At 33.2% G+C, this 12,572-nt stretch overlaps 1 protein-coding gene across 1 annotated transcript; it reads left to right on the top strand.

Moving 5' to 3' along the window:
- Nucleotides 1-5,963: 5,963 nt before the first annotated feature.
- LOC144565256 (homeobox leucine zipper protein) lies at nt 5,964-9,168 on the top strand. The gene is made up of 2 exons (XM_078314965.1): nt 5,964-6,416; nt 8,764-9,168. The coding sequence occupies exons 1-2, from the start codon at nt 6,078-6,080 to the stop codon at nt 9,016-9,018; spliced, it is 594 nt and encodes a 197-aa protein (XP_078171091.1). The 5' UTR covers nt 5,964-6,077; the 3' UTR covers nt 9,019-9,168.
- The last annotated feature ends 3,404 nt before the right edge of the window (nt 9,169-12,572 follow it).

The following is a 12,572-nucleotide window of genomic DNA, read 5'->3' as shown; positions in this document are numbered from 1 at the left end:
GTCATGCGCGAATCTCGAAGTGAATCGGACGGTTTACGTCGTATCTTTGTCTTTTTTAAAAGAGTGTAAGAACATATCACAGGTAAATAATCTTGACAACTGTCCGAATAACATACAATTTCAATACTCAACAAATAAAATTTAATCTACAACTTATACACATTATATACATAATAATAATAATAATAATATAGCTCATCAAGTACATAACATTTCTCGTGTAATTTGTTTGGCCTCATTAATCTAACATTAGAATAATATTTAAAATAATTATATATTGTATACTCTCAATTTTATGCTTAATTAAAAGTAATCATATGTATTTATAATTTATTGAGCATTGATATGTCACATAGAGTGTGCATCTTTAATGTGTAGAACTCAAGATGTAATATTTAATTTTATAATGAATTGAATTGAATAATTACCGCATTAGATATTCAAAAGATTCCTTGAACTGTACATGGTGATTTGGTTCTCAAAATACAAAGTATTTGAATTCATATCCTTTTAGCCCATAAAGAGGTGCGTGTGAGACTTTTGAAAAAGACAGAACTAAATAAGATTCTCTATAAAGCTTTGCTGTTGTGAAAAAACCAAATTGATAACACTCTCACATTGTTGATTTAAATATGTTTTCGCACTTCAGTTTTAGATTCAACACAGATGGTTATACGGTGACCGACAATAATTTTAGTCGATCCTAACATTTGGCACTTTTGTTCATTCTTAATTAGAAAAAAGATTGAAATTTATAGGTTTTTAATATTTGAATGTATATTTTCTTTGATGTAAATATACAAGTCGATTCAATCTGGTGCTAGGATTCTCGCTGCTTTTTTCTGATTAACACGAGACTAATAATTAATATAAATTTATTTGCGTAATTGCGTTGCAAACTTGCAATAACTCTGTTTTTGTTGCAACGAACATTATTTGAAAAATCCTACGTTTTATGTAGTACATATTTTGGTGCTTGGAAATTCAGAAAGTAGATTTGGAGGTGGGGCCGGATTTACAAGTGTGGTTCCCGATATTTTTATTGTTACTCATTTTTAAAAATATTTTATTAAAAATAATTAGGGTTTAGAGAAATTTTTAAAAATATCCAAACCGGCAATTTTTTGAAGGTCTGGAATTTTTATTCGGGACCGGCAAAAAAATTGAAGGTCCGGACTTATAAATAGGGTTACCCATCAGTTTCTCTCTTCTCCAATTTCATAGGGTTACCCATCGGTTTCTCTCTACTATATAAATTTTTATTCAAGACTGCATTATTAATACTAGTATCATACCCGTGCGTTGCAACGGGAACATATTATAAGAAAAAATATATCAATAAAAATAATAATTATCCAAAAATTAAGACACATGTTAATAGAAAATTTATATAATTCTGTATTTTTAATTAACTTTAATCGTGATCTCTTAAAACAATTTGATGATGTGATGATTCTGTATTTTTAAGTACCAATGATATCAAATAATAGCTTAATTCGAATCTAATATAAATATAGTACAACAATTCAATATCGACATATAATATGATATCAAAAAACATAAATAAAAAGTGTTATCATGTGTATGTATAGGATATACACACACACATATTATAAGAGAAATATATATTCACACACACGTTCCAATTTATATTTTTTTTTCTTTGTTTCCAATTTAGAATATATATACACACACACACATTGATATATTATATACTGGAAATATATTCTAAATTGCCCACAACAATATGTATAGAAACTAAGAAAGAGAAATAAGGAAATAAAAAAAAAATGATTTCCATTGTGATCCATATAGAAATGAAGAAGAAATAAGGAAACAAATAAATAAGAAAATAGAAGGTGGAGTCTTCTCAATTGAAGAGGAGAAATATGAAAACAAAGAAATAAGGAAATAGAGAAATATATCGCTAAATTTCAGAGTCTGTTTAATTTTAATTGTAACGTGTCGTGTGACTGCACATGTGGTGAGTATGTTTTTAACTAAATTTGGACTTTTATACATAAAACCGATGCATTTAATCAAAAGAAGACAAATTATGTAATTGGAGAGCTGAGATCAAATTCGAAGTTTCATCTTTCAATCGTAGCCGTTGACGGATCGGACACCCAACGTGCTTAATAATAGAATGGAGATTTACTGTCCTACTTTTTTGTTTTTGTTTTTGTTTTTTTGCACTATAAATAGAGTTTAGGTGAAATTAATATATTTTTATGTGTTATTATAAAAAAAATAAAAATGCTTGGATTGTGAGTTATTGATCATTATTCAAAAGTCACTTCTAGAATACATAAAATATTGTCATTCTTCTAATACATTGAATTTCTAAAAAGTTGTATCTATTTTGAGAATTATTTTTGAATAACAATCATTAAATAACTTTTTTTTTCTTCAAAAATATATAAACTTTATTTGTATGTGTTGACAGTTCACATTTTTATTCTGAGTCCAACTTTGCACCTATGGTTAACATAGAAAAATATTTTCAAAAATCATGAAAATTGACCGACATGCAGTCTTGACATCATAGAACACGACTGTGAAGTTTCATATAAAATATCTAAACAGATTGTGAGATATCAGCTCTAAAAAATTGACCAAATTACTAAAGGAGTGCACATAGTAACAAATTTGCATCTCTGGTTAACATAGCAAAACATCTCCAAAAATTATGAAAATTGACCGACATGTAGTCTTGATATCATAGAACAAGACTGTGAAATTTCATACAAAATCTCTAAACAGATCGTGAGATATCAGCTCTAAAAAATTGACCAAACTGCTAAAACATGTTATGTTCCTGGCCGAAACAGATTGTTCCTGGATACTGGATAGTGCAGAAAATGGTATAGCTCTGCCAGAGCCGAATCAGGGGCTGAAACCAATGTCCAGAACTTAAGATGTCGTATTTTTGTTATTCTATTTATTGTTATTTTTATTATTCTATTTATTTTTCTTATTTTGCTATTTTTTTAAGCATGTCGTATTGTTGTTTAACTATGCAAATTTAATAGGTGTTTTTTTGTGTTTTTGTTATTTTTATTTTTGGTTGTTATTTTTTTGTTGTTGTATAATTTAGTGTTTTTTTGTTGTATAAATACTATCATAAAACGATAAAAATATGAGGGATCAAGTTAGAACAAGTTACCACAACCATTTTCTACATTTTCAAAGTCCAAATCATCGATCCAAACTGTTCAACATTATCTCCACAATATAATGTGCTTCTAGATCAAATTATATATTTTTTGGAATTTTTTTACTATTTGTTAAGATGAGTACAAAATTCAATGGTCTGAATTTGACTAGTTTTTGTATCGATCTTAATAAATAGTAAAAAAATTTCAAAAAATGTAAAATTTGGTCTCCAAGCACATTTTATTGTAGAGATCACATCTAACGGTTTGGATCAATGATTTGGATTTTGAGAATGTAGAAAATAGTTGTAGTAACTTGTTGTAATTCAAAAATTGTTGTAACTTTGTCCCTCCTCTAAAAATATATAATATTAACCTAAAACATAATAAAACATAACGAAACTAAACTACACTAAAACTTAAACATAGCTAAACTAAACTAAAACATAATAAAACATAACATAGCTAAACTGAACTAAAACTATAAATAAAACTCTCTATCAACAAAAGTTCGAAGGGAAAATCGGCTAGCTACTCTACCACTGTTCTCTCTGCTGAATCTCCGAAGACGCCAGTTATTCCACTGTAGGACTGCATGCTTTCATTTTTCTGATTAGGTATGCATGATATGATTTCTGGTACGAAATTTTATGGTTTGATACCGTTCAAACGTTTAGTTCTAGGATAGAAACTTCTTTACTTGAGCGACCAAGACAGAACTCTTGGGATTAACAATGCTTCTCATACAAGCGAGTTAGCACCCATACAATATGCTTCTTTTACCATTCAAATTTGAGTTTCACCTATAGTCTTGGCATTAAAAATTGACTATTCTTTCTTTTTTGTTTTTATTAAGAAAACGAAAACAATTATGTATTGTAAATTATGATGCAGATGACAGAAGGCATAATAGTTTCATGTGGAACAAGGCGCCGTTTGGTCTCATGAGTCCGGTGATGAATTCTTCATGGGAAGGCTTATCATCATCAGATTTGAAGCAATGTTATCAGAACCGAACCGGACATCGACCCGGTAAAACTTCGGTTTAATGGTTCACTGATTGGACCGGTGGGTCAAACGGTCGGACCGCTGATTTTTTAAATACTTATATATTTATGAGATATAAGTACTATTATTAAAAGAAATATATATTTTTATAGTGAAAATTACACATACATATAAAATAATTACAAATTTATAGATTAATTTAAAATTTATCTCGAAATATAATAAAACTAATTATTTTGTCAACAAATGACAAACAATTTTTTTAGGAGATAAAATATAGCATCCCACCATTTAACTTTGTATGATAAGTTTACTAAAATTATAAAGATTTACGGTTTTGCAGTACCAAAATTTATAAAAATATAAATAATAACAATAATTATATATATATATATATATATATATATATATATATATATATATATATATTATTTGATAGACTCTTTTATAATATTTAAAACATAAAGGTCTCCATATAAACAATACAAGGATCTCCTGTTGACATAATGACATGTACTCACTCCTAATAACCTGTTGACAGTACGAACATGTGAGATTCAAGAAGAACATGTGATACTCTCTCTCTCTTTCTCGTTATGTGTGGAAAAAAAACAGAGTATGCTTTAACCGGATTTTTTTCTTAGATTAGTTCGCGGTTTTTTTGAATAAAACCGGTTAATTAATTCAGTTTTTCGGTTCAACTGTAGAAGTAATCTTTTAAAGGAACCAAACCGGACAGTATTCGGTTCCGGTTTTTTCCGGTCCAATCGTCCGATCCGGTCCGGTTCTGATAACACTGATTTGAAGTTCTCAAACTCAAATGGGAAAGAAGTTTGGATGAAGCCGGCAGATGGTAAATGTTTAGTAGATGGTCAGATGCTTCATCTAGGATGTCAAAATGGAAGTCCATAACACTAATTTAAACCCTTACTTGACTCTCAGCCATGATGTAGACGGGCTCTTGGAGCGTACCACTGGAAAGTTTATCTTCCATTTTATTTTATTTTACTTTTGAGATGATGGTTATATTATGGATTTTGGATCAGTAGTTCTATTTTTGTTTGGGTGACGATTAGAAAATGGATGTTGAATCAGTTGGCATAGTGTTCTGGTATGTATTATATCTATTAGAAAATAATTAAATTTAATGAATGATCAAATTCCCAAATTGAAAGAAGTGAAGCTAACAGAAAATAATCAAGTCATTACAGCAAGATTTATTTCCATATATAAAGGTCACTATTATGTTTACTTAATCAATGCAATTGCTGAAAAAAAAATATAATTGCTGAAAAGAATATATAGGAAACTAAAAAGGCCACCTACAAAAACCAACAACAAAAATGACAGTTGCGGCGGAGCCGCAACAAAGTTACTAGTTTTTTTTTAAGGTCCCGAATAAAAATTCCGGACCTTTAATTTTTTTTATGGTCTCGAATAAAAATTCCGGACCTTCAAAAATATTGTCGGTTTGGACAATTTTAAAATTTTCTCTAAAGTCTAATTATTTTTAATAAAATATTTTAAAAAATGAGTAAAAATAAAAATGTCAGGTGCATGTTGTTTGCTCTACGCTTCGAATTCATATCATCTAAGGTAACTCAAATTTTGAGTTTGAATCCGAACCGTCCGATCTGATTTTGAACGCTAATTTCAACCACGCATTTAACCTCGAACCGGATTGGCCCGGAATTTGATCGGACGGTCGAAAAAAACTCACAATTTGGTTTCGTGAGATCCGCACTCGGTCAGCAGTCAGTTGACTAGCTAAATAGCTGTTGACCATTTTCTCCCGTTCGAGGGAAAAACCTCAACCTCATCCCTCTATTTCGCGCGACTCGGTTCACTGACCCCCGATACTAAATCCTCCGAGAAAAACTTGATAACAAAGACATCAGAACTAAATTAGAAATTATGACCAGAGGCAGAGGCAGAGGCGGAAGGGTTAAGCGCGAGCGGTCAACCTCCGCCGCGCCTCCACCTCTCTCCAAGCGTCTACGTGGCCCTTCCTTCACCGGTGATCCGCCTCCCGCCGCCTCTTCCGCGCCGTCCCAGGTCGTGGTTACTGGCCTCCCGTCGGACTGTAGTGTGCTTGAACTTAAGTCTCGCCTCGAACAGTTCGGCTCTATTTCCCGCATTAAAATCCATGGCTCTGGATCTGGTGACGTCACTTTCAGGTCTGATGCGGCGGCTCAGGCAGCGATTTTGGCTTCACTAGAGCCGGATCTTGGTATCTCTGTTGGTTCTTGCAAGGTTGGTTTTGACTATTGTTTTCTGTTTTTTTTATGATAATTGTAGAATGTTAATACCAAGTTGTCTAGTGACAATGTCATTCCTCCATGTCGAGGGGTTACAAATCCCATGAGAATTTTTGGGGAATTTTCACGGAGAGAGGTTGATAAACATTTTTCCAGGAGAATTTGGGGTTTAGAACAGGAAATATGACATCTTTGGATGATTTTATTCCTCTAAAAAGGTTGTAATAGGTTATTGCTTTGCTAGTCAAGTTGTTAGCCTTTTTTTTTCTACATCTATATAATCGATTTAATTATCTCAATCCCAATTTAATATAATAAAAAAATGTACTTATTTTCTGTTATGGTATCAGATAGTCCTGACTCATCTGTACCGGCAACACGGCAAGGTTCATGATTATTATTATCCTAATTTGTTTCCTCATAGCTCAAAACACAAAATTTTATCTTCTGTCTTTTGTTTGGCTAAGTAAACCAAATTCTGTGAGTCATGAGTCTAACCTAACAACAACCATTGTCTTCTTTGTCAACCACCACTGTAACAATCTACTGTCACTGACATGTAAAACCTCTGTCGGTTCTCCCTTCCGTTCGCTATCTGCATCAATCCAGCATTTCATTGTACCAGTTCTCTCTCTATAGCAATTTTATCTCAATCGGCGGTGCTCTCAAGTCAAAGGATGTAGGTGCTCTGTGATTTTAGGGTTAGTCGGTGTTCTCAATTCTGCTCTAAGTCTTGCACTCTCTTCTTAACCGTGCACCATCCATGCTCAGCACTGCACTGACCTGTACACGGTCCTTTCTCAGCAGTCAGCACTGCATTGACCTGGGCACCATCCCTTCTCAGCTGTGCACCGACCCCGTATACAATCCCTGCTGAAGTTCTTCACTGACCCGTGCATGATTCTTGTTCACTCTCTTCACACAGATCTATGCATTAGACCAAGGGATCCTGCTGTCAAGCTGTATCCTATCTGATGTCTTGCCTCATATTTTTGGTGCTTCACTCACAGTTTCTTTGCACACAAACAAGATGCTTGCTCATGGACCATGGGTTGCCTCTCACTTTGTTACACTCTTCTTAGTTTGGCTTCTGCATTGATCCTTGTCCTTTTTTCAGGTCTCTCATGTTGTGTTCTTATGTTTATAAAAAAAATCACCTTGTATCCTGCTGTTTACTGAGGGGATCCAATTACATTTCTCTGCAAATGGAAAACTTTACTGCAGCATATGCTTATCTCCTTGACTCATCTCTACACCATCCTTTGCCTCGACTGCCTCTGCTTATCTTGAAAACATTCTCTGCCTTGGTCGCACTGCGTTTGATTTCACTTTGTCTTCTCCTCGTACAAATTGACCTCCATTCTACTCCTTAACCCAGCACAGCTGCCTTATTTCTTCGTATTCTCTGAACTTGAACAATTCATGGCCAATTACTTTCTCTTTCTTGAATATGCAACATCACTTTATCTAATTCTTCTTGCTGCATCTCCGCTCATACCTTTTACAGATCTTGGGTGGTGGCTACTCCTATGTAGGGGTGTTCAAACGGTTCGGTTTAATCGGTTTTGGACCGAACTGAATTAGTTCGGTTTAAACAGTTCAGTTATTTCGGTTTATTGGATCGGTTCGGTTGGCTTTTCAAAACCGAATTATAACTTCGGTTCAGTTCGATTTGAAAAATTTCAAAACCGAAATAACCGAACCGACCGAACTTTCATATAATATGAATTTGATCGGAATCACCCCGGTTTATTTTTTAATACTCCGGTTTATTTCTTAATCAATTGCTTTAAATACTTGGTTTATTTCTTAATACTCCGGTTTATTTCTTTATATACTTCGGTTTATTATAAATCAATTGTTTTAAATAAAAAGAATTAATATATTTCGGTTTGAACAAAACAAACCGAAATAAAACTTCGGTTCGGTTCGGTTCGGTTGCAATGCTAATTCGGTTCGGTTCGGTTCTATTTTTAAAACCGAATTATAACTTTGGTTTGCCAAGTTCGGTTCGGTTCCCGAACCGATGAACACCCCTACTCCTATGCAACAATCTATGTTGATTGTTCTGGTTGTAGCTCCATGCTATGTGCCTATGCACACCAATTCTTCAAGTCAGCCAATACCATGATATCGATCATCCTTGTGGTAGTTCCATCTTGTAAGTTGAGGTTCCTTCCAGATTCAATAGCTGTGTCCCGCACATGTTCTTCTACTTGTCCTAGGCTGGCTTTGAAATTAGTCTGAAATTGGTTCAATATGTTAATTGCACACAAATATCGAGGTGATCATGGATTTTTACTCCGTCTTGTTTGTTTTAACACTGATTTGTTTTTACGCAGATTTTGGTGGTGCGACCAAGCAAACCAATGGTGAAAGAAAACACAGAAATTGCAACCCGTCCTTATTCGAGGCTACTTCGGCCAGAGCCTCCACTGAGAAAACATGGGAGGAGTAACAAGAAACTCACTACTGGAGAGCTAAGTCCCAACACTAGGCCCAGACCAGATTCAGGTTCAGTTATTCCAAGCACCAGAGCTGAACTAGACTTGTCTACAAAAGGCCGGGAAATAGTTGCTTATGATGATCTCTTTTGATTATGTATAAGTAGGTTACTAAACCGGTTGTAAGTTGTATGAATTAGGAGTGTGCGTCTAGGTAGCCGATAAGATTACTAGGCATTTGTAATAGGACAATGTCGAATCATATTCTTATTTTTCTGTTTTATTTAATATTTTTTTCTCCCTTATGCTGACTCTAGTTGTTGCTCGAGTAAAACTGCAAAGGTACAAGATTAAATTTACATTCAAACTTTGCAGAGGATTAATGCATGCTTGTTATATCAATTACAGCCTTGCAAAACCAGGTTTCCAAGTCCATTCGATCATTGACTAGTAATATGTAATGATGATGATAGGATATAAATAAGACTAGTAATAGATGATTACATATATGAAAACACTCCATCCGATCATTGACACTCTTATAGAATCACATATTAGTTTTTTTAGCTAGGATCATTGACACTCATAAAGGATTCTCTAGCGAAAACTAGAGAATTATGTGAACTAACTTTTAAAAATTCTCATGTAAGAAGATAGAAAATTATAAAATATTCCTTTTGGAGATGGACATTTCCTTTTTTAATTTCTTAGTTTTCTCTATATATTTTGTAATTTAGTTCATCCAATTCTGATTAAAAATGTAATTGATAGCATGTCAAAACGTACTCATAATAGTTTGTGAACCAATTTTGAACGAACAATACTCAATTTGAATTTGAGTTTGAATAAGATTCGAACCGAACTGGTTCGATTCAAATCTTATTCAAATGAAAATAGATCGGATTATACAAAGAGTATTACTGAAAATAATTTCGGAACTAGACAAAAATTGTGCGTTTTGAGCAGCTCTAATTCTGAGTTTTATATTGTAAGTTGCAATCGTACATCTATCAAGTCTCACATATGTTCGGCCATCAAAATCTTTTATCTTTACATCGAGGTTTAGGGTTTAGGGTTTAGATGCCTCTCTTCTCCAGAGAAAATGACGTCTCACAAAGTTGCTTTTGGAGAAGTTAATTATTAGTCCCGAAATCTTGGTGAATAATCTCTAAATGGTGTTTATAAGGTTGGAATATAAAAAAAGGACCAATTAACCGAGTCAGACACTTTTGAGAAATCGGTCTTAAGAAATATGTGAAAGGTGGTTTGGGTATGTGAAATTAGGATGGACAGCTCCTTCCTCGACCTATTTGCCAATAGCTTGGTTATGCTGTTAGGTATTTGGTTTAGAGAAATGTTATTTGTCTAGTGACGTTTGTCCACGAATTGTCCATCACCTTATCCACTCTAACTGATTTTAACGACTCTACTTTTCTTTTATAAATCAGATCTCTCTCTCAATCCTCCGCCTCTCTATTTTTTTCCTCTCTTTTGAAAACCTGGTGAGGCTCTCTCTCTCTCTCACTCTAGCAACTTTTCTCTCTCTCTCTCTCTCTCTTTTGAAAATCCTGACGAGGCTCTCTCTCTCTCTTCTCTTCTGCTCCGGCAGCGACGATCGCAACGGCAGCAACAACCGCGACGGCCGCAACGGCAGCAACGACAGCGACGGCCGCGACCTAGTGGAGAGAGATGATCTAAGAGAGGCGATCTGGTGGAGATAGATGAGAGTGAGGCGATCTGGTGGAGATCTAAGAGAGACGATCTGGAGGAGCGATCTATTGGAGAGATATAAGAGAGACGATCTATGTGAAGAACAAAAAATTGATCAACATTGAGACAGGTTTCCTTCACACGCCTGGAGGCTTCTGGTGCAGGATAATTGTGATGAAAGACCTAATGGATCCTGAGAAACCTATAAGCAGTGAGGTAATGACTGAACTTTTACACTGTGTACTGTATATTTTTATGGAAATATGAAATAATTTTGCAGGATATATTTTAGTAATTTTACTTTATTGAATATATGAAGTAATTTCGCAGGATACATGAAGTAATTTGATATATGAAGTAATTGTACTGGATATATGAAGTAATTTTACTGGATACATGAAGTAATTTTACAGGATACATGAAGTAAATTTACAGGATACATGAAGTAATTTGATATATGAAGTAATTTTATTGGATATATGAAGTAATTTTACATGATGCATGAAGTAATTTGATATATGAAGTAATTTTACTGGATATATGAAGTAATTTTACTGGATATATGAAGTAATTTTGCAGGATACATAAAGTAATTTTACTGGATACATCAGTGATTTTGATTTAAATGTTTTTTATCATTTGTTTTTGTAGTTGGTTGATATGGTTTTGAGTATCATGCAATTTGAGACGCCTGTGAAGGATAAATGGTTCTTCATTAATCCTTATTTGTCTGTAAGTATTTTTTTTTGCTCTTTATTTTATTATCTCTTTATTAATTTAATTCTTTTTTTTTGCTGTTCAAATACTTGAGTACTCTTTAATGTGTTTTATTTTGTATGATATAGGCTTGTATGCATGATTACAGTGCATATGCAGCATTGCAGAACATTCCTCAGTTGTTTAGTCCTTAGTTTGATAGTATAAGATGGCTTTTTGTTCCAATTTGTAAGAAAAACCATTGGGTTCTTTATGCACTGGATGTCCCTGCAATAGAAATCAACTATTATACATCATCTGGTGAAGAAGGGGCTTATATGGAGTACCATTGGCACTCCATCTGCTGGCTAAAGAATTTTCTTTCGTGGAGGACTTGTGAGTATTTTTTATTTTATTATACTGTCTTCTTCTATTATTTTACAGTATTGCTGTACTAGTTTTGCCTTTTTGTGGCCATTAACTATAGGTTTTAGAATTAAAGTTTTGATAAATTGTTGATATCAATTTACCTTTCAGCCAATCCTGATTGGGTAGATGCTTCTGTGATTTGCAAGGAGTGCCCGAAACAGGGTGAGAAGTCAAATGATTGTGTTATCTTTGTGCTACGTTTTGTCTACAGTATTATTACAGACAATCCTATGGTTTTCACTCAGGTAAATAACTTGTAATATTGTTTTGTAATTCTTATTTGTTATAAATCAATTTTGTTTCATTGTTTATTTTATTATTATGCAGGATGATATATCAAAAGAACGGGTTGTTCTTGCAATAAGGTTGTTTACTCATCCAAACAATGAACGGAGGATGTTTTTAATGTGAAAGTTTCTTGTCCAGTGATGTTATTTGTGATGAACAAATGTTTTTTTGTGTTGAACAGGTTTTTGTGTGTTGATGTATGTGGTTTATGTCGGTTCAGTACAGTTAGGTTTATTTTAGCAATGTTATAGTATACATGATATTATTTTATGGTTTATATTTTGCAATTTTATAGTATACATGGTACTTTGCAGGTTGTAGTTTAAACTGAAATGTAGCATTTTTTAGATGTTATCTTATACCTTTACAGTATAGATCGTATTTTTTATGGTTTAAATTTAGAAATTTTACAGTATACAAGATTTAATTGAAAATTTTACTGTATACAAGACTGAATTTTACAATATACAACATTCAATTCTAATTTTTGTTGTGTACAGAATTCAATTTTATAGTATACAATATTCAATTTTATAGTATACAAGATTCAATTGAAAACTTTACTTTATACAAGAATCAATTTT

This window comes from Carex rostrata, chromosome 14, assembly GCF_964058835.1.
Source record: "Carex rostrata chromosome 14, lpCarRost1.2, whole genome shotgun sequence".
Taxonomy (NCBI): domain Eukaryota; kingdom Viridiplantae; phylum Streptophyta; class Magnoliopsida; order Poales; family Cyperaceae; genus Carex; species Carex rostrata.
This window is presented reverse-complemented; position numbering and strand designations above follow the sequence as displayed.